At 43.0% G+C, this 23,354-nt stretch overlaps 1 protein-coding gene across 4 annotated transcripts in view; it reads left to right on the top strand.

The window, feature by feature from the left end:
• Nucleotides 1–23,354, top strand: part of arb2a (ARB2 cotranscriptional regulator A) — a 166,814-nt gene that overhangs the window by 65,100 nt on the left and 78,360 nt on the right. For all 4 annotated transcript variants that reach the window (XM_086110726.1, XM_086110724.1, XM_086110725.1 and 1 more), the window contains exon 8: nucleotides 531–650. In XM_086110726.1, the coding sequence (XP_085966852.1) occupies nucleotides 531–650 (120 nt within the window). The remainder of the gene's footprint in view (nucleotides 1–530; nucleotides 651–23,354) is intronic.

Here is a 23,354-nt window from a genome sequence, read left to right as displayed (position 1 = left end):
GCAAAAGTGTTTACATCTCTTTTTAATTAAACATGGTGACAATGTCTGTGGTGGCCATAATAGGGCCAAGGTAAAATATCTGCAGTCATTCTTCGGGGTATGCTATTATGCGTCTGATGATTCATGTTTCATTTCTTCATATGTACTTTCCATGTATGTGCTGTCCTTTTGTTTTTCTTCTGACCTTCCCCAAGTGGCTTCCCGTGTGGTCGCCACTGGCGTATAGATAGGCCATTGATTGAGCAACCGGTTACAAATTAAGATTTAAACGTTACCTCTCTGAGCTTATTGAGTTTTACATTTAGGGCATTTGCAATATGCAAGACTTATTGATTGACTAAAGAGTGCCTCTTTCTAGATATCTCCTCAGCCTACCACCACTTTTCTATTTCTCTTTTGTTTCCTTTTACTGTCGCGTAACATTTCGATTGTTGTTGGGCTCATGTGACTCTATCCAAGTTTGTAAGACAAGTTGAAAGATGTGTCTTTTCCGACAGCCCGAAACTGAAAGGTCTGTTTGTGTTTTTCAGGAAAACGGTTCCTCTGAGGAACACGTGCTGTATGTGTGGGATCACTTTGTGGCCAAAGCTGCAGCCAAGCATGTCTTCATCGTGGCCCACAGCTATGGTGGGCTGTCTTTTGTCGAGCTGGTCAGTATTTTATTTTACTTTTTGATCCTCCTTCATATTATTAATCTCCCGCTAAAAGTGCAACACATGCTTTTGACCCAAAACAATCACTTTTGCAAAAGGTACAGTTGTACACACATTTGTACACAGCATGGCAGGATCATTATCACATTTTAGCGCACACATCTGCTGTAGTTGAAGGATGGAGTTCAGTGGCAGGACTCGAATCATAGGGAAAAAAAATAAATTAACCCTATTTAAAAAAAAAATCAAATTAAATCGGGACAGTAAGAGTATAATATAACCTTAATAGCGGTACCAACTCCAGACACCTGAGGGAGTCACGTAGTAGAGTACTTGTTCAATTAGCAATTTGTTTTGTCCTGTCCTTGGGCTCCATTCAACCACGAGATAAAGAATTGACTTCGTCCAATAAATTCTGTCAGGATGGCTGTTACTGACATGCTGATTCCTCAGGCTGGAGAGTTGGTATGTTGAAAGATGTTGAGGGTGAAAGGGATATCGTCATTTAACATGGCTGACATGTTTCACAAGTCAGCTGTGAGAGGCTCCGTCTCCTGCTATGACCTGAACAGGATAAATAGCAAACTGGATGGATGGCTTACTTATGATTTTGTCATTCTTCTTTCTTGATGCTGGTCGTCACTTTCTCCTGTGTTTTAAATTATTATTCTAAACTCAGCAAATGCACCTGGAGTAGGAATAATGTGCTGGATTTTTATACCATTCTTGGTTAACTCTCTGGTCTATGTTAGCAAAGGGGTAACAAAATGCTGTCATGATAGTACACATTTCTCAACGTCTTTGATGATATTTAATGAAATGAACTGGTGTTTTGGGATAAGTGAGCTATAACGTTCTCACCCCAAAACGAATCGTTTCTAAAATGTTGGAATTGTTATCAGGAAGATCAAAGGCTAGCAGTGATTCCGTGGCACTGATATAAGATCATAAACTTTGGTAATCAGATCGTTTTTCATGTGATGTCACTGCAGATCATAATCGAAAGGGGTAGACTTTCATTGTATGTGGGGAATGCTACAGGATGCTATGTGATGAATTTAGCAATGAATTAATGTCTTCAGCTTTTGCCTTTCTCAGTTTTTAAACCTAATAACTGAATGGATATAAAAAGTATACACAGACATATTCATTTTTTTTTCGTTAATAACAAACAGTCGGAAGTTCTTGAATAACATCAACCATTTCATCTAGTAAACAGTTCCATATCTTAAAAATAGGAAGCTAAGCTAACTAGCTGTTTTTGTGGTTCGCACAATGTTAGCACAATTGCCTTTGTGTGATCAATGACTGTGTTTCGGTGACTCGACTGCTTCCGGTTCCCTGTAAGTAAGGATTGACCCCGCGCTTCGCTCCCTTTATCGATGACATTTCTCAAGTCTTTTCTTGGCACGGCGGTAGGCTACAACCAGAATACATCTAGCGGGGGACTGAAGGCGGTCACTTGTTCCACTAGTATTTTCAGAAAGATTTTATTCCTTATCTTTTTACTTCACCTATTGAACTGGTATTCTTTCTTCCGAGTATTTTGTCATTTTAATTTGGCTGCTAAATATTCATGCAGTGTTTTGTCCGCGACGGCATCCCAATCTCTCAGGTTTTTCGACTGTGTAACGACGAATCGCCGCTCTTCCGATTTGAACCCTTCTTTCCTTGTGTTTCCACTCACTCAGCATCTCGGTTCACGCCGGACTCTTTTAAGGAACGTCCTTGACAAACGAGAACCCTGTTAAATCACGTACATGTAGGACAGTGCATGTGCGTATAAAAAGACATTGCATACAGAATCATGCAGCATGGTGATGCTAACATGAAGACAAAGTGCTGAAAGATATCCTTTGTTCATTTTAAGTGACAGTGTTGGTAAATGCCACCGCCGGGTTTCCCTCGAGGCCTTACCCGGCGGGCTTCTGTTGTCTGTTATTGTTACGAATCCTTTGCGCCTTCCAACCTGAAACTAATTGGGAACGCATATACAAAGTCGCAGCTCTTGCGAGCTCTTTGACATTTTAGCCAAATGCGCTTAAGCCCTGCTGTGCAGAAAGATCACAAGCACAAATACATAAGATTTAGAGAAAATAGTATTTCAATTCGACATCAGTGCCCCACTAACACACATGCACACACATACAGTATCTACTTAATTGAGGAGAAATTGGTCCAGCGGGATGGGATGGGAAGTGTGTGTGTGTGTGTGTGTGTGTGTGTGTGTGTGTGTGTGTGTGTGTGTGTGTGTGTGTGTGTGTGTGTGTGTGTGTGTGTGTGTGTGTGTGTGTGTGTGTGTGTGCAGAGCCTTGCGGGATGAACTGTTCGACACATGAGAAGACCCAGAGAAAACAAGCTGTCTGCGGGTTAATTACTGCTCCCCTTTGCAGTTAATAAATACATTTCTGATCAAGCCTATCAAAAGGGCCCGCTGTTAATTTCTCCCGCTCGCTCGCCATGCTCTGGAGCATGTTAACCCCTGTGTGGCGCGCTCGAGTGTTTCATTGCAATTTGATTTCGTTTTCAAAACACTGCGTACGGACTAATTATAGATACATCAAAGAGGAGCTAACTGCCTTAGACTTTGAGTGCAGGCAAGAGAAGCTACAGGGCGAAAGGCTGCATGCTCTTTCTGCCTCACCCCCACTGTTTTTTTTCCCTCACCCTTTTACCCTTGCACACATCCCATCTAACCATTTCAGTTAACTGTTGCAGCTCTCCCGTACTCCTTTTTGACTCCTCTGTGGCACGTTTAAAGAAGATGCCGCTACAGAGAACAAGCTCTCATGTACATTTAGGGTAAAATCTCAGAGAAGCTAGCTTTTTTTTTTCTTGGCAACCAAATTCCATAAAATACAAAAACAATGCCAAATTTACTCAGATTTGGACTTATTCAGTCTACAATCGGGTGTTGTTGAACATGACACAGAGTGTTTCAATGCGACAACAATAAACACAAATCCACTTTATTAATGAGTTTTTTTCAACAATTTGAATGACTTTTTAGACTTAGCACTCCGGTTAGCCATCAAGTATGACACTCTGACAGGCACTTGCATTTGTTGACAAATCAGTTTTAAAGGCTTTAGTGACTCATTAGAGAGCCGCTCGCTGCATACTGTGCAAAGCGAGTTTGATGCGTGGGAATCACCGGGCGCGATAAATCCATATTTCAAGCAGGTCTCATGGTATTGTCTGGGAAATGCAGTTATTTTCCTCTTGGGCATAGGCTCCTGTGTTGAGAACTTTTCCCATTTCCAAATAAGTCTGTTTTTTTTTTGTTGTTTTTTTACTCATTTTGCTAACTTCTGGGTTTAATATTAGCATTCCACGACTGAGACAGTTAGCATCTTGACATGTATCAAGAGTCAGTCAGAGATGGATGTCACTTTTCAAAGTAAAATGTTTTTCAGCCTCAGATAATAAAGTCACCGGAAATTGTGTAAAGGTTTTTTTTCTTTCTTTCTTTTCCCTTCATCTCTGCTTCCCGCCGTGGCCTGGTCCAAAGTGGCCCGCAGACCTCTATGGGGTTCACTGGAATGGAAAATCAGTGGATGATTTCAGAAAGTCTTGTAACACAAAATTATTTAATTTTAGATAGATAGACATATAGCTAGATAGCTTGCTCGTTTGATAGATCGATAGATAGATAGATAGATAGATAGATAGATAGATAGATAGATAGATAGATAGATAGATAGATAGATAGTGATCTTGGGAGCAGTACCACAGAAACCGAGGAGTCCGCCATTCGCCATCTGTACTTTGTCTTTTCATCCATCCTCATTGCCAGGAGTGGTCTTGAACATGGAAGTGTTGGTGGCGGCGCTCGTGTTCCGGAAGAGTCGTCTGTCCCACTCGATCCTATGTGCTCCCAAAGTGAAAAAAGAGCAGTCTTATTGGAAAGGATTCGCTATCCTTATATAAGCTCTTGTATAAGAAGGCATCTGTGTCGTTGCGCACAAGTGTGTGGGTGCCAACGAGCCAGCTGCTGCGACAGCCCCTTCAAGTATAGAAATGAGCAGAGACTCATACATGTTGGACAAACTGGCCAAATGTGTTTGCGACACTTTCTGTGCAGGGCCATCCGTTTTTATATTTATTAATTCCCACTTGACGCCTTGTGTAGAAAGTGAAGTGTCGATGTTTAAGTGTCCGTTTTCCGCCCCAGAGGAGGGGAAGACATGAGCTAAACAGTCCTGCGGGGTGAGTCATCCTAAGTTGGAGAAGTTAGCTCTACTTAGCAACACTGTTTTCTTTCCTCCCGTGCCCCCACTTTTCCTTTTTTTTGTTCTCATTTCTTTTGTCCTTCCGGATCCTCCCTCGCCCAGTCGGGGTGACCCTCGGGGCAGCAGCCGGGCCAACTCTGCCCTCTGTGCAGGACTCTCGCTTCATGACTGGCATGGTAACAGCCGGCTGTGAAAACACTCCTGTTTCTATTCCCCTTCTTGCCTTTGTTTCATCGCGAATGGCATTTCTATTGTACTCATTTATTGATTAGGATTTTTTTTTTTAGGATCACCTTCAACATCTTAATTTCCTTTCGTAATTAATAAAGTGCGTCTGTGTATTTATCTAATCAGGACATCAGAAATTAATTGAGTCATGGAAGACAAAAAGCCTCACATGAGTGGAAATGCAAATTAAGTGACATCAATCTCTCAACAAAATCCAGATTAATGAACTTGAAATGGGAATTTCCAGGAAACACTCAATAAATATTAAAATAAGACTTTTTTTTTTCCTGGATGTCTTTTTTAACATAAGTTACCCCATTTCCAACCTACTTCCTGTGTTTTTGCCCACTGAGCTGAATCACATCCTTGCACGAAGATCACTTCTCAATGCACAGACATGAAACTGATGGATGTTTTTTTTTTGTTTGTTTTGTTTTTACATGACAAAGATGCCAGTCAGACTGTAAATAGATTTATTCCTCACATTGTATTCCCTTAAATGTGCCAAATGAAAGACAAGGGTTTCCAAATGCTTATGAACCGAATTGCAGTGTTTTCCCCTGTTGCTTAAAATGGCAGTTTAGTTTCCAATGTTTAAAGGCGGCTGTTGTTGTAACACACATTGACAACACATGTTCTACATTTGCATTTAATTTTTTTTTCTCCTGCCGCTCATAAAAATATGATTTTTGTGACCATTTTTGATGACTACACATTTAATATATTGGTAAAGCTGGCTAATAAAATGGATAGTTGAAAGGTTCGAATTAGATTATGAAAACATTTCAATTCCATTTGAAAAATGAGAAAAGACTGACAAACAGAAAATCTCTTCATTTAATGTTTATATGCAACCACCCTCGAAACTCTAGAGTGCTATCATGTCTATTGCTTCGGGAGGGGCTAAAGAGATGTCTTGTTCCTTCTTTTCCCTTTTTTTTTTATTTTTTTTTAATCTCAAGGTTTTCCATAGCTCGCGGGCTTGCAAGCGGTGCGGCATTGTGCCGCTTCCTGTGAATGCGTCCGTCTGCGTAGGCTGTTGTGGGTGTGTGTCTGTCTTGTTCCGCGAGTGGCTGCACGGCGAGTCTGCGGGGTTACGTGAGCCCGTACGTGCGTACTGATGTGCATTTATACATGTGTGCCTGTGTCAGTCGGAGCCCTCGGAGAAGCCCGCGTCATCCTCAAGAGAACAGCTTGGTGGTTAGCAGCTATCAGAGCCACGTTAGGGGAGGAAAAGAGGAGGAGAGGCTGAGAGGCGATGATAAATGACGGGGGCACACTAGCAGAAATTAGTGGAGCCATATGCAAAGCTGTGGCGTTTTGTTTGATGTGAAACAAAAGGACCACCATGACAAAAGTGCCTGCCGGCCCTCGCAGCGGGACGGCAGCCCTCAGGACAGACACCATCAGCACTGAGAAAGTGTGTGTATGTGTGTGTGTGTGTGTGTGTGTGTGTGTGTGTGTGTGTGTGTGTGTGTGTGTGTGTGTGTGTGTGTCACTACGTTCCTGCCTGCCTGTGAATGTGTTAATGCATGCGTATCATGCGTGGCGCTTCTTTGCAGTCCTGTCTATATTATGTATATTATCCCCTCTGTTTTCTTGCGTCGCTCATAATGACATACACGCCGAGCCCTTTTGTACGCCGCGAAAAAGACACGGTTTCTTCCTCGCCGACGCCACAGCGTATTTGCTCTATTAACCGAGTGAAATATAGACGTCTGATTTCCTCGCGAATGAATAGGCATCTTGGAGAGCGGCTCTCCTCTTAACATAAGGATGTAAATTGAACTGTTTAAATGTCACGGCTCGCAAGCTGATTTGATTTGAATTGATTTGCTTGTTTCTGGAGAAAAGACCTCGCTTGCCAAACCTGAGCGGCGCCGGCTGCCACAGATAGACCAAGGTCTTTCTTTTTACCTCAACAACACATTGTAGGGCTTCTGAATTCTTCTATCTGCTGTGATTATGTACAAATGGCCTTCATTTGCCATCCATTTCAAAGCTGTAGCGCTGCATTGTGACTGGAGGCAGATGACGCAGACCAAATTACAGCGGGTTTGCCGCTTGAAAAGGATACTCTCACAATAGGCTTTGTGAAGTATTCCCTTCAATACATCGCCATTATGCTCACCTTTGTTGGTGTTTCGCTCTCTGTTTTGGGAGCTTCCTTGGTTTCTAGATTACATTTGTAGTGCGGAGTGGCGGGAGGGGGTGGGGGGTGTTGGACTCATTTGCGAGTCTTTCAATATCGCCGTGAATTGCGTGTTGTGTCTTTTGTGTTGGATTTTTTTTTTTTCGGGGGGGTTGAGCCTATTTCGTTGCATGTTTTATGTGCATATGTGTTTACAAGAAAATCAAGGTTAATTAAAGTATGGAGGAGGTAAGGATGAATGCAAAAGTGTTTTAGTTGACGCGTGTCACAGCGTGCGGCCCATTCATGCTTGGCCATGTTGCTCATGTGTCGTGTCGCTAGCGTGCCCGTGCTTTCTAATGTTGTCCATATTCGGATAGTTTGAGCCACTAAATCACTTTTATGACGTTCCTTTGTTTTCTTGCTGAACACAGTTCTTCAAATAGTGGCTGAAAGCATTTATTGACTCAAATGCAGACAGTGCCAGGCATTTTTCAAAACATTTTTTAAAATACGCTAGAGAACGCTGCGCACGAGGACGGAGAAGAAGAGTATTAGTGAAACCCAATTAATTTCCAATGGATATGTTCCAGATCCGCTTCCTTTTTTAAAGTTTCTTCAGCTCCTGCTCCCACTCTCCCGCTTGCACAGTTCTTCAAACGACACGCAAAGTGTGCTTACCTCAAACTGTTTAATTGTCGCTCGCAGTTTACTGGAAAACGCTCAGCTACAACAAAAAGAGAATTCAACCTTGCGTATTTGAACTCGGGATGTTCAACCAAACCATATAATTGATCTCATGAAAGTCTGCTCGTATAGCACGAACATATGATGTGAAATTTGATCATGGAATTGAACGTACATGTTCCGGTAATCGGTATACGGTATAAGGCGCACTGTCGGCTTTTGAGAAAATGTTTTTAGGTGTGCCTTATAGTGTGGAAATTTAAATTACGTTGATTTTTCGAGTACAGTGATGCCTTGACTTACATATATCCACAGTCACCTTTTTCAAGAACACATTTGAAATCCGAATACTAGATGATAGCAACTCTATTTAACTCACCTCACCTCATAACGAGCACTCGTTTTGGCATGATAACGAACAATTTTTCAAAAAAGTGTCTTTGAGTTGTTTACTGTCCTCACAGTTCAAATTTATTGTCAACCTAAACACAAAACAAAGAGAATTACACATGCATTTAGAGCAACCACTTACAGTAACTTTGACTTCGGAAAGTTTGCTAGCTTAATGCTAACCGAGAATACCATAGACCATGCTGTGTGATAGCCCTTCGAGCAATGGATATTTGAGCATAAGTGCTGCAGTAACACACGTAGACAAAAAATAGAACAAGGGTCAGGTATATACTCGTTAACCTACACTGAAGAAAAAAAAGTGCGTTGTATTTACTCAATTTCATTTTGTCAAGTGCAGTTTGTTGAGCAGTTGTTTACGTCTTCTTCCTGAACGATTTGTGACGATGATGACTGTCCAGAGATGCACTGTGAGTTCACAATCGATTCTGCTAGTACTCTGCAGAAGTCGACATGTGAGAAGTCATCCACAAACATCCGTGTTGTTTTACATTGCAGTTTCGCTGTCTTCATTTTAATTGACGTTGTTTTATAAAATTGGGAACTTGATGCCCGTGTAGCATCCAACTTTATGACTTAGGTTCATTTGCCTCTAGGTTCATTTCCTAGAGGCAGACACGGAGCCGCTGCTCTTTTCCGTAACCCAGCAATGGTCAATCCGCCTCAGGAATCACTTCCATGTATTGTTTCCGTTGTCTCTGCCCTTGAGTTGTTGTTTTTCTATACGTCTCCAACTTCTCGGACGGCACATTTCATCTTAGTTTTTGTGTCTGTGTTGCCACAAGTTCAATTCTTCCGCACAGAGATCCGAAAGTGTTCTGAATCATAACGGGAAACTAAGTGAAATCCTTGGTACCGCCATTATGAATTGAATATACGTGATGTGTTTTATTGTTGAGGAAAAGTGTCATTTGTTTGAGCATCTTGGCTCTCTGATCAAGCACTCTTCTTAGTTTTTTTCTTTCTTTTTTTGTCAAAACACACCGTTGTTACCACGGCGATGTAATAGCAACTCATCTCCCGACAAGTATGATTCGAGGGGTCCATTCATAAGCCTCTCCCTTGTCGTCTTATTTTTCTCGGTGGACAAGAGGAAGAGAAATAGCAATCTCGAGACTTGAAGGATTGTTCTCGACCGCTCCAATCCACGCTAAACCTAATTCTTTTTTTTTTTTGTGTGTGTGTCTTAAGGGATTCATCATTACATATTTACTGGCTGAGGCTGATCTTGCTGTAAGGTCCTAGCCTCGTCCCATTGATCTAGTGCGCATGTTCACTCCCGAGGTTACGGGACGTGCTCCCATTTGCATAAGGCCCTGGGCAAGGTTCTTTCCACCATTGATTAGCCTGTCCATGAGCGCCTCGTGCCTTCTCACATTGATCACTTATAGTTTTTTGGGTTTTTTTTTTTTTTCCTGGAGACAGTGCTACCCAGAGTTCAGCCGCAGCTCTGGTTCAGCAAACCTGATGGAGGAAGATGGAGAGACACGGGAAGAGGAAGGACTGATAAAAGAATGTCATGTCAAAGTGAAAAGATGGAATCTTTTTATTTTATTTTTATTTTTTTCATAGCATATCCCGATAATGGACTTTGTATTCAGCACTTATAATACTTTGCTTTGGTTGTTCCGGGGCAAAATACGCTTATCCTCAATGATGACAAAATACCGTTCATACGTACGGTCGTTCACTTACCCACCGTGGCGGCGCCGGGCTCAAACCCCCATAATGCACCTCTTCTCTTTGTTCCTCTGCACAAGAGCAGTGCGCCGCTTTGTCTGCCGCTCTGCAGTTTGCCCCCCTCGGCTCGTCGCCTCCGGGGCGAGGTCCCACTCTCTTCGCTCGCCTCTTCTTCTGACCTCCCCGACGCTTTCATTTCAACCGAGCCTTCCACGCCGCCGTCGATTTCTGCAACTTGTCTCCTTGGTGTCACGTTGCGTTTTCAACCCTTGTAAATTGACACGGTCATAATTGAACCTAGCGCTCCTTCGTTTTTGGTCACCTCATAAATGTCATATTAGTTTGATTAGTTCATATTAGTCCCCCCCACCTCCCCTTCAGTGTCTGGACATCAGTGGATACAACTTTAGGCATCTTTTTTTAAGAGTGACGTCCAATACTTTATTGAGATGAAATTTGAAAGGATCTCCGACATAAAATAACATAATTCCTTGAAAAGAAATCCGTGCTGAACTTGAACGCCTTTATTTGTCTTCTTTTATTCCTTAATTAAAAGTTGTGATATGATGACATTTCTTGCGCCTTTTGCTCGTCATTGTGCGTGTGCTCGGGCTTGCTTAACTTTTTCAAATATTTCATATTCAATTATTTCCACATCCCTTTCCATTTTTTTCTTCCTTCTGCTCCCCCGTTCGCAGTGGTAAAAGGCTCAACGGGATTTTTACGTATTGTAAGACAGCTGATTTGAATTCAACTCCGAAAATGCAAATGACATTTTTTTTTCCGCCTCTCATTTCTGTTATTTGCATTTGCATCCCTTTTCCTTGTGCTGGCTTTCCATTCTCCTCATTGTGGCATTTCCAGGCGTTCACCTGCTGTGTCTGGGTGAGTCAGACGGTTATGACCCGGGTCACCTTCACCAGCGAGGGAATACGCTCGCTTGACGTGAGCTTTGAATGTGCCACAAATGACAGCGTTGACAGCGCCAATGAATCGCTTGTCACTTGTCATTTTTCCTCCCCCTCCTTGCTAATTTTTCGGAAAAGAACACATTCGCTCGACAAGAAGAATCCTTTGGACGTACGCGTTTGCAAATTGCTGCGTAGGCATGGCTTGAATTCATCGCGTTCAATCTCGTTTGCTTTTCCGCTGCTCTCGTTTGTGAATGTTTTCGCTCGCAACTGGAGTAGCAAGTAGAAAACGTCTTGGGAAGTGAAAAGAAGCAGCGTCTCTTTCTGAAAAGCTGTCAGCCACAGCAAAGGCGGGTCTCGGTCCAAATGTCAATGAACTCGGTGACTTACGGGTTGAGGTTTAAGCCATCTTTCTCCTCTTTGGCGCTTCCACTCACATCTTCTTTGTCATATTCGGCCCTTGCATATGAACTCTGCCCTCGGCGTCAATGCTTGACCCCTTTTTTTTTTTTTGCGTGCTGATCATGGTTTTGTTTGTATATACATTTCAGTGGCATTCTTTTTTTTTTTTGAGTTTCATTTGAAAAGTGATTGACATCAACGAAAAAAGTCGTCCCACAATCACTTTTTGTGTGCTTTCAATTCCTCACTTTGTCTCATAGCTGATGTATACCCTGCCCTATATACTCCATTACTTATGGCAAGCCTGTGTTTGAATTCTTTATGGCACTTTTTTTTTCTTTTCCAGGGGCGTGTTTCAGTGATGTACGTGCGGTAAAACATATTTAATTTTTTAAGCCCAGAAAGCTGACAGTGAAAGGAGATGAACTGTTTTATGTGCCATTTTAGGGCTTTATGTGCTGTGAAATATGATGAGGGCTGTAAAAGAGCCAAAAGGAAGGTAGAGTGAGAGGTCTGTACAAGGCGAGCGAGGGAGGGAGAGACTCGGTGCATTGAGTAGCTTTTTGATGTGTTCGCTGACTGCGAGTTGGACATTAACTGGAGGGGACGCCATGTTGCTTGTGGCTACACGGCGCGCCATATCCTGTCCCCAAAAATAAAGTCTTCTCACATGTGTTTTGAAGATTTTCACATCTTTAGTGAAAACACGCTCCCGAATTCTATTGACTATGGTCTGATTTGATTCATTAGTCTGAGTTTAGCTTCCCGAGTTGACGTCAGCTCTCATAATTTCTGTACGCATCACTTACCGTGTGGCCGAGGCGATTTCAGAAGAAATGAATAATCACCTTCTATTTTGATTTAGATTGAAATCGTGATTGACAGACATAATTTTTCATTTAAACATTGGTATTTCTTTCACTACCAAAACTGTGCTTTAAATGTAACAAGTAAAATAAAATAAATCTAAAATAATATTAAATACCTGCCTTTCCTGCTGTGTGTATCTTTGCTTCTTGGGGGCAGTGTTGCACGCATGGAGATAAACTACATGAATATCAAAAGAGAAGAAGAAAGTAGGGAAGTTTATGAATGTAAGTAATTTTTTCACAGATTAGGAAAAATAGATGCCCGTGCGTAATGTCATATTACCTAATTCTGTGTATGTTACTTCAACTTTTCATGTCAAAAGTTAAATTTTCCTCGCCGGTTAAAAGCGTTTTCCATTGAGTGTTGGCATTAAGCTGGCGATCCACCTAAAACAAACTCTTCCTTGCATTTGAATATACAGTGCGTGTAGTTGTTTTGGTTGTGTGTCAAATTGCACAGCAAAACTGCAACTGGGGTGTCATTAAAGCACACTCGGTGAAGGCAAAAGAACACGCGTCATTGAAAATGCGGGAAATTGCAAACACACACCACACCGTTCGTCACATTCCGCCTTACTTTCTGTACGCTAGCATTTAGCGTAAAACCCGCCTTGCTTGTTTCAGACATTTTTTTACCTCTCAAGTCCTCCACACCAGCTGGAGAACATATCGAATACACCAGCGCTCACCATTGAGCTTTCATGCCTTCCTTCCCGAGTCCCCGGCCCCTCCGCGATGCCTCTTCCCTCATGTGACGCTCCTTGTGTTATGACCTCCTCACCGCTCGCTACCTTCTCTCTTCAAGTGTCGCTTTGAGTCCAGCGTGTTTGTGTTGTTGCCCCGAGTTGAGGCTAGTTTATTTGGTCTGGTTTCTGTCAAACACTAGGGGGCACTGCCTGTCCTTTGCTACCCCTCTCCTCTCCAGGCTTCAAAACAAGTCTGTTTGTAGAAATGTGTGCCTCGTGTGTGCTCCGTTTGTTCAAAAAAACAGTCCTCCAGTCTCTAATGGATGACACGGAGCTGCTTTCAGACAGGCAGACAGCACGTCTCCTGTGGCCGCCGGGGCCTGCGCTCTGCTTCGCACCCGTCTGCAAACCCCTTTCGACCCCCCTCCCCACCCACCCGCCTTCAGAGCCGCCATTTCTGCTAGCTGAATGCAGGTCTGCAGGCCAATGAATAGGGCTCAAGAGGGGCGACAAGTCATCTTCCAGACACTTGTGCTCACCTCTAACCCGGAGAGACCTACTCTCTATGACAGCACAACATCCCCTGCCCCCGTCCCCCACCCCCTTGTACCTCTGCCCAGGTTGGCCCTCTGTCCCTTGGGTCACGTGGCAATGTCTACCTGCCTGGTTGATCCCAAACACTGCTCACCAAGCATGGCGTTAAACAAAGGTAGGACGGAGCAAGTGGACAGTCGCGACCGCATTGTTTAGTCCAAAAAAAAAAAGGACTTTGATATAGAACTTGTCTCCTTGGGGATTTGCACAGGAAGCGTCTTCCTCTTTCTTAGTGTTATCCCTACCTGGAGTTTGAGACTGATTTCTGTGGCCATTTTTTTCACATGCGCATTATTCATACAACTTTTGTGTGTCTGCACACATGTGCATCATTTCCCACTTCATCGTGTGATTTTTTTTTTCCTATTATTATTAGTATTATTATTCTTGGTAAGCAGACGGGTGATGTGGAGTGTTTCGATTGTGCTAATTGGCAGCTCCCATCCAGGCACTGTGCGGATGGGTTTGGACGACTTGAAGTGCCGCTATTGTTTTGAGGTGTCAAACCCAACACTGAACAAAGAGGACGGGAGAAATCTGCTGTGCTCGCCCATTAGCGTGTTGCAGTGGCCAAGTGCACGCACATTCGCACTAACACGCATCCTTAGTTATACAAATACACACACACACACACACGCGTGTGTGTATATATATACTGTATGTATATATACTGTATATACTCACACACATATATGCATATGCACACAAAATAACAAGTTACCTTGGATCATCCGTTGCTAATACATATTGCTCTCTCTCTCTCTTGCTCTCACATACACACACACTTAGACACACACGCTCACTCTTACGCCGATAAACATAAATGACAAGATAATCACGGCATTCCAGCGTACCTTCTACATAAATGCCTTTCTGCGAGATAAACTAATAAATATACTGTTTTCCTTTCAAATGTCCTCCAGTGAAGGCTCTAATTACCATACGCCAACAAAGACCTGACAGAGGTGTAATAGTTAAAAAGGTAATTCGACTACGAGTTGGAGTTTGGGTGAGGAAAGGGGTCAGCGCGCTTTTCTCCAACAGCCCCCTCCTCCTCTTCCCTGATGCGCCTCTCTCGCTTTAATGGTTTATTCACGCTTTTCGAGGACTTTTTGCATGATTGACTGACAAGGTCTTTTTCCGAAATAGCATCTTCAGTAATGAGAAATAATTGACTCCCTAATCAAAAAAAAAAAAAGGGGGTTGATGGAATCCACAAACCTTGCCGTAATCTTCTGTGGCATTTCCAGCAGAAATGACAGACCGCATAGCTTCAGGCTCTATACCACTTTGATTTAATTGCTTTTTTTTTTTAAGATTAATAATATACTTATAGTGAATTGTGTATGGCAGTCCATCCTGTGTATGAGTGCCCCTCACCCTTCTCTCAGGCAGTTGTAAATCAACAGTATCTAGTGAGTATATAGAGAGAGATATACTGTATATATGCTTTATTTTAAGCAAACAAAGCATTGTTTACATCATTTGGCGCATTGCTGTGGTGTTTTAAGAACACTGTCACCAGAGTAATTATTATTATTATTATTATTAAAATGCAAACCAAAACAGTTTATCTTCCATTTCATCAAAGTAATTTTGATGCGTTTTTAAATAGAGTTTGTTCTGCACTGGAACGGCAACATGTATTTGACTTCAGCCACAAAATGTGTTTTGTGTAAATGTCTCCAGGTTTTGCTGTTGCTTAGCTCAATGGAGAGAAAAAAAAACAGCTGAAATCATTTCAAGTCAGATGAATACAAAATTTGCAAGTTTGACAAATTTGGCGATTTTTGAATACTGAGCAACATCCAAGTCATTTGTGGAATTGTTTTATCTTGGACTCCTTCATCAAAGTGTTGATCAAATGAAATGCCTTGAGAACCGCAAAGAGTTTTCTTGAAATGGCCAATTACCTCGTCGCGTCTCAGTCTGTCCAATTTGTAACATGTCTTCACCTCTGTTTCTTCCGCAAAGGCTGTTTTAAATCATGGCTCGTGGCAATGAGAAGTTAATTTCAGATTGTTATATATTTCCATTAATTTCACTCCTGTATTTTTGGCTCTTTTACGTCCTTGTTCCCTTGAGTACATGTGGATGACACAACCTGTTTCTTTAATAATGCGTTCATTTTTTTTTCCTCCCTGTGGCACAGCAGACAAGCAAATATTAAAGACCATGAAAAAAAAAAGCATCAGAGTAAGGAAGAACTTTTTTCCTCACTGAGTTTTGTCTTTTCCTGTAACTTTCTTTCATTCTTTTTCCATCTTTGGCAATGGGTCGCTCCTCATTCAGGGATAGCTGGAGTGGCTCTAGAAGTTAATCCTTCATGGATCCTCCTCTTGCAGCCTTGATGACCTTTCTCTCTCTCTCTCACACACACACACACACACACACACACACACACACACACACACACACACGCAAACCTCCACACTTAAACCTGCAGCAGGCGCCTGCAGATTTGTTGTTTTCTCATTTGGTTCTCCTCTTCCTCCCTTTTCATTCACAGCTATGGTGAAAATTTGTCCAACCGTGATGTTGGTACCATTTTAGTCATTCCACCTTCCAACCCCCCCCCCCCCCCCCCAACACTCTTTAAGTTAGCTCTTATGTGCTTGCTCGTTTACAATTTCTTACAGCATTCCCATGTTTTGTTTGAGGGTTTTGTTTTTGTTTTTCACGACAGTCTCTTGAAAGTTTTTCACAACCAGGATGGGAGCGAAACTTTTGCAAATATTCTCACTGGCAAGCTGCATGCTAGCTCTGGGCCATTTGTATGGAGAGTCAGTGAGTAACTGCCTCGTATGTGTGAGTGCACACGTGTGTGTGTGTGTGTGTGTATGTGTGTATGTGTGTGTGTGCGTGCGTGCGTGCGTATGTGCGCCTGATATGGGTAGCAACACCCAGGCCGTAAATCGCATTGTTGCTGCTTTGGCAGAGTGTGAAAACACACTGATTTCTTAAGTGGCAATTATATCATCCTTGCCATTAGAAAGGCAGCAGAGAGCAAACATCTGCGCATGTGTGTGAGTGATGACTATTCCAAGGGCCCATGACTACCAGCGGCCCTAGACAATAGTTTTCAAGATGAACTGAGATGGCCCTCCCCTGCATATGCAAAAAAAAAATTTTTGTTTGTTCATGTGATGATTTAAGTGTACCTACTGCAAACTATGGAAAGGGAATTGTAACATGCTTGTGGTTTGACTACAATAGGCTATTGTTGAATATAAACAAAACCAAATGTATGTTATGTTGAAATTAGTTCACATTTTGAAGTCGGGTATAGATAACAATATAACAGGGCTATAAATGTGTCCAAGGTATGAAGTTTCTTCTTTTTTCTTTTTTTTTTAGGGTCCGTAATTGATGAGAGGATTAGCTGGGCTACATGTTAAGCTTTTTCAATTAAATTAGCAAAGCCAACGAGAAACTAGAAATTAAAGCACTGCACGCCAGGTACTGTTGCCCAGTTCCACTCAATTTATAATACTGTATTGTGTCGATGTTTGGGGAAACAACCCCAAAAAATTGTTGTCATTAATTACCCCGCAAAAAAAAAAAAGAGCTATAAGGACCATTCATAAAGCAGGATACCCGGAGCACATTTGAGGGCGGGAATTGTTTTTATGTGTAGTGTACTTACGCGTGTATGTAAGTACTGTCCTGCGGATCGCATTTCTTGATGGATAATTCTTCGGATGAAGTATTTACAAGTATTTTAATTCCTTTATTGAATTCCATCAATACATTATCTACAAAATAGATGTGGGGGTGAGGGATCTCACGTCTGTTCCTTTAACCAAATAGTATGCCCAGCTCACTGACAAAGTCGTTTTTGCTTAACCCCTCTCAATAACCAACTACCATAAAATTATCATCCATGAAGTTTAGGCCACAATAATTCACTTTGACCTGTTATTTAGTCTCACACTTTTTTTAATGATGAAATCTCTTCTCTCGTGTCATTTTATCGTTCCCTCGAGTTCTTCCAGTCACTTTTTCAAATGTTGTGCACAGCAAACATCTGCGTGTGCTTTTGTTGGTCCGTAGTCAGCTGTCTCCTCCTTGCCAGAATTCAGAGAGGCCCGGGTTCTCCTCCGAGTCGGTATCACGACACGTTACCGCACAGAGGTCTCAGCTTCCTCCTCGACACACCCCTGATTAGGCCCACTCCATTTCCAAGTCCCCCCATCTACCTCCCTCTCATCAGTGTCGTTCCCCCTCGCCCGATCCATCCTGGTCTCCAGCAGAGCGCCGCCCGTCCGAAACTATGTTCAATCACGGTCATCCCCTCGCGTGCACTTACAGCCTTAACCTGATCTCAAATACTTACGGCTATTATTATAGCTTATAAATCATTAAGAAACTTTAATTATATGGAATTTTCATGGTGGAAATGTGCAAGCTGACACATGGGAAGGGGAATTTAATGGGCCAGCAAATCCCAGCACCGTGAGGGAAAATATTGAGGTTAGGTTTCTATTTTACAGCATTGCCGTAGGGTTGGGAGACGAGGAAGAGGCGAAGGAGAAAGGAGAGGGAGGGAGACCGAGAGGAAGGAGTTGTCGCTGAGAAGATCAGGCCCATTCCATCCTTTTGCGAGGCACAAAAGCAAAATTCGCTTTTCCGATCCGAAGCTGTTAATGCGGCCTGTTGATTGGGGAGCGATCAGATACTGTCCACTGTATGTTACTCTGATTTTCTTCAATCAGATTTATTCCAATTAACGCGGGACGCTAATTAAACACGGCGTGGCCAATCTACTTTTTTTAAGGGACGCTGCCTAATTAGAAATGTCCATTTGGAGAATTTCTGTAATTATTGTCCCTCAACAATATATGATCATCTCCGGCTCTTAATTTCATGACACTTTTGCCGTTAACTGTGTCAATATCAACTCAATGTGAACAGAATCTGACTTTTTTGAATCCCGCACAGCAGCCTACGATTGTACGAAGTTTATCAGCTGTTCGGCTGTGCTTTTGTCCATCAGCACTTAATTGAATTTTGTTGCGGTAACTATCATAATCACACTTTTTAAATTTTGTTTTTTAAATCTTATGCATGGATGTATTCCAGACTCAATAGAGTCACTCATCAGTTGAGTTTCGCGCGGACATATCAAGTTTTCCTGATATCCTGCGTGAAATGAAATCAGGGCTGGTCAGTTAATTTTCAGCTGATCGTATTGGGTTAAATTGTTTATTTATTTATTTAGTTTTATTATGAAAGGTCAAAATGTCCATCAGTGTTAATTATCAATAAAAAATGAATCTTTTTTATTTTTAAACGAAATTTTTGCACTGGATCTCATGAGCTTATGTTGTGGCGGCAAAGATTTTCCAGTATGTTGAAAGTAACTTCTGATTATTTAAACGGATCACTTAGCAACACCCGTAATACAGAGAGGGGGGGGGGGGGGGGGGGGGAGAAAAAAAACATGACACGTACCATAATGCATGACCCGATGCTCTCGCGCATAAAAACTCTCACTCAAATTAATCATCAAGAAACGAAATCCATTTTCTTGAGTGTACAGCAATTGCTCTCCACCGGGCTGTTATTGTTTATGAGCACTCATTACCCACAACCCCATTTTTTGCCCCCCCCCCCCCTTGCCCTTACAATCCACCTCCCCCTCCTCCCTTTCCGTCTTCCTCTTGTTTCCATGCGGGCACAAGCGAGGCGCAGCGCCTGCAGCCGGTAGGTTTCCTGGCACGCTGCTTCTCATCCTCTGCCTTTTGTTTCCACCAGTGGACAGCCATTCTTCACTTGTGCTGTGTCAGTAAATATTTATTGCCCTTCCTTTTCCTCTCCACTCCCACTCGCGTGCGCCCGCACATGTGCGCTTGCGTGTCTGTGTGCACGTCGAACAGTCGTGAGCCGCCACCTCCCGCTGCCCCCCTGACTTTGACAATGTCACTCAGCTAATTCCCCAACTCACCCTATCGGTCTCCTCGCCACTCCAGCTTCACTTCCTCACACTCTCCCTCGTCGTCCCTCCATCGTGCGTGCACCGATAAGGGGGCGAAAGGAAAACGAGCAGGAAGTTGTTGCCGTCCCCTCAGGCACTTTCCCTCCTTTCACAGCCTGTGCCAGAGTTCACGTCAGAGGTGGGGGCAACTCTGAGAGTATATGCATGTGACCTTAGCGCGCACGGCTGCCTCGACACACACACACACACACACACACACGCAAACGCGCTCGGTGGATCTCCCGAGGGCCTCCGTGGCATCGTGCTGCAGAGGGCTTCCTTCCTGCGCTTGAGACAAAGGAAGCTAGGGACTGACAGGGGATCTGGATTTGCCGCTTCAAAGCTACAGGAAGCGCTGGTGTTGTCTCTTCCTCTGGAGGGTGTCGAGGGGGGGTTCAGACACCTATGTTTTCACAACCAGAGATGAGTGTGTTTATGTGTGTGAGTGGATGACACGGGGTGCGTCAGGTAGTTTGAGCACAGCACACCCACAACACTGTCCACCTCTCTGCGACCTCACGTCAAAACTCGGCGACGCAAATGAGCACAAATGAATCAGCCTCATCAACTTTGGACCCTGCGCACGGAAATGTAGTTAAAGTCTAGAAGGCCAAATGATTCACTCACTGTTACATCTGAAAGATTGAACATGATGATTTATTTCATGAATTGGTATATTTGAAGTGGACATTACTGACACTAAAGTAAACGACTCTTAGGCATTGTAGAGTTGCAAATATTTCATATGGAAACATTTCAGGCAACTTCTCACAGTCCTTTGGCATATTCTTTTGTGTTATTTTATATCCATGGCAACTTTGAGGAAAGGCATTTCATGATTCTAAAGCACGGGTGTCAAACTCAAGGCCCGGGGGGCCAGATCTGGCCCGCCACGTCATTTGTTGTGGCCCGCAAAAGCAAATCATGTGTGTCAATTTGCATGATCCTTGCTAAAATGTGCACTGAAATCTCAAATTGTCATGTTTAATAAATAAATGAGATTTTGCAATCATTTTGTGATCCTGTTTACACTCACTTGAACGGCCCTCCGAGGAAAGACGTAACTCCGTAGTGGCCCCCGACACAAATGAGTTTGACACCCCTGTTCTAAAGGATCCCTGTAACTTTTTGCACTATCGAGTGTTCAATTCCTTTCAACTACAAATTGAGAGATTTATTATGACCGCGTGCGAATAATTTTAGATATTATTCATTTTTCTCAATATGTATAAAACAATGAACGTATTCTTTTTTTCATATGAATTTCTCTCGACACAATGTCCTGAACCGTCCATTGCCTCTTTCTCCTGTCATTTACCGTCCAAAGATGTCCCAATGTGTTCGCTATGAAGCTAATAGTCCAAGTGCTGGTTTGTAAATAAAAGCGCGGCCTGGGATTCGTTCCCGCATGCCGTGACTCCGAACAGCATAATCAGTCCAGAAAAATGGATGGACAGATGGACGCGGTCACACTCAGATAGCGGAACTTAGTCCGATTTCCTGCTCAAAGCCTCTGAGAGCACATTGCAACTTCACCATGTCCAGGAGTCTATTATCCTCGATTGATTTATGGTGACAAAATCCTTAGCATCAGTCAGGGGGTTTATGTTTGTTTTTCCAGCCTGTGCCACTTATCTTTGCAGAGTTTGAGCTTTTCGGTGTGTTCCAGTGAGTGTGCGGGCGTGTGTGTGTGTGTGTTTATCCTCCTGTTCCAGTGTTGGTGTGTCAAGATTTATGGGGGTATTTGTGCATGTGTTGTCAAAGCTTCCGGTGTGCAGCCGCATACATGTTTGTTTGGAGTCTGTTTGCTCTCGCCGCTCGCCTGGTACTCGCTGGCAGCGACAGGACGGTTAATCAATCAAATATTTAAGCAGTGCTCCGCCGCTCACTGGGTAGTCTGACATTATCTGTGGCACTTGGCAGTCCGCAGTCCAGGCACGTTAAGAGTTGAGTCGAGTGTATGGTTACGGCGCTCTTCCCTTCCCGTCGCTGCGTTCCGCTAGCAACACTCTGCACTCTTCGCTCCTGTCACTTGTTTACCGCTTGTTATTTTTCTGCTTTCTCTTTGCACTTGCGCTCTGTTCATAATTGTGGCTTTTCACATTGGCTTTCTGACAGGAAGCAAGGCCCCTTAAAGAGCTCCCATCTTTATGTCTTTGCTTGCTTCCCTCTCTTTTCTACCCGTCTGCATTCTTTCGAGGGATGAATCTGCCCGTCTCCCCAAGGGGATCTCCATTGTGAATTACCATTCTTTCCTCTCCCCCACCCCCCGCCTAATTATCTAGTGGCTTTCACTGCCTTTGACACATAATTATCAAAGGCCTAAATAATTGTCTTTTATTGTTGTCGGAATTTGGATGTAGCGTCAGCAGAGCAGCGGCGAGCATGGGGGCATCACAGGGAAAGGGTGGTGGGGAGAGTCAAACGTATTTTTGTGCGAAAAGATTAGCTTTTCATGCGGCTAAACAATGTCTCATTCTCCTGCTTTTATATCAACTGTTGATGAATCATTCCAATGACTCCATGGCTACGTTGCTCACTTACCTCTCACATAAATATCCTTTGCCAGCCCATTGCCGTGCACATTAGATGCCAGTGGCGACAATAGCAATATGTGTAAACGTAAAATAGAACAATTATCTGGATTGGTAACAGGAAGTAGCTTCAAACGCTACATATTGTACTTTGCTGAGAGACCGTGTGGGAGGTCAGATGCAAGGGCCAGATAAATCTGTGCGTGTGTGTGTGTGTGTGTGTGTCTTTTACTCTGAACTTTCAGGATTTGGCTATTTCATAGAATCCGTGAAAAGCTGGATTTAGCAGATTTTTGCCAACCAGGGGGTCAGAGATCTGTGATGTTTCGGTCTCTATAGCAACCAGGCCCTCTTCAGAGGTTTCAGAAAAAAATATTTTTTTATTTTTTTTAACGGGAGAGCAGCAGAGGGAAAGGGGTTTCATAGTTCATCCAGAGTTTCACTGGATGCTGGGAGGGGCTGAAGTTGAGTCATGGCCACCAGTGGTGACTTAGCTGTGTGTTCGTGGCCCAGAAGATTGTAAATGTGATGTGCAGTTGCAATTAACTTCATGTCACAATGAGGATAGCCATGCTAGACAGTCACTCAAGTATTGAGGAACGACCCCACAATCAACTGTTGGCCCTCCTATTGTGAGTTGGAAAATCGCTGATTTGGCTCTCGGCCTCCCTTTTGGACTTTTGTGTAGTTCGCCTGACACCAGCCATTTACTCACTCACTGTACTAACGGCAAGGCTCAGGTGGTAGTGTGGCCATCTCCCAACCTAAAGGTTGTGGGTTCCTTCCTCAACCCTTGAGTGACGTTTTTTATTTAATAAGCTGTGACTACACAAGTAGACTATACTCAAAAACACTCCTTGAATAATGTACAAAAATTGAACTCAATATTATTCACTATTCTTTTTAGCGTAAAATTTACCGTATTTTCCACACTATAAGGCACACCCAAAAGCATTCAATTTTCTCAAAAGTCGCCAGTGCGCCTTATAATCCGATGCGCTTTATATACGGATCAATATTCTGATTTATTGGATGTTGCATTTGAAATGTTCTGTAAAGCGCTTTGTTGCAGCTGCAGCGGTTGTGAAAATGCTATATAAATAATTGTATTGTATTGTATTCCCCTGGTGTAGCTCCATCTAGTGGATGCATAATGCGACCACAGTCACTATTGTAAGCTTCTATTCTATGTGCCTTATAATGTGGTGCGCCCTATACATGAAAACTTTTTTAAAATAGGCCATTCATTGAAGGTGTGCTTTTTACTCCCAAGTGCCTTATCGTGCGGAAATTACGGTACCCTGAATATTTTAATCTGAAATTTAACTCTGTTTTGACTGGGACCAAATATCGTATTTT

The sequence above is a fragment of the Hippocampus guttulatus genome, chromosome 5 (genome assembly GCF_054856545.1).
Source record: "Hippocampus guttulatus isolate MCC_2025c chromosome 5, RoL_Hgut_1.0, whole genome shotgun sequence".
NCBI classification, from domain to species: Eukaryota; Metazoa; Chordata; class Actinopteri; order Syngnathiformes; family Syngnathidae; genus Hippocampus; species Hippocampus guttulatus.
The sequence above is the reverse complement of the archived record's forward strand: the minus strand, read 5'-3'. Positions and strand labels throughout refer to the sequence as shown.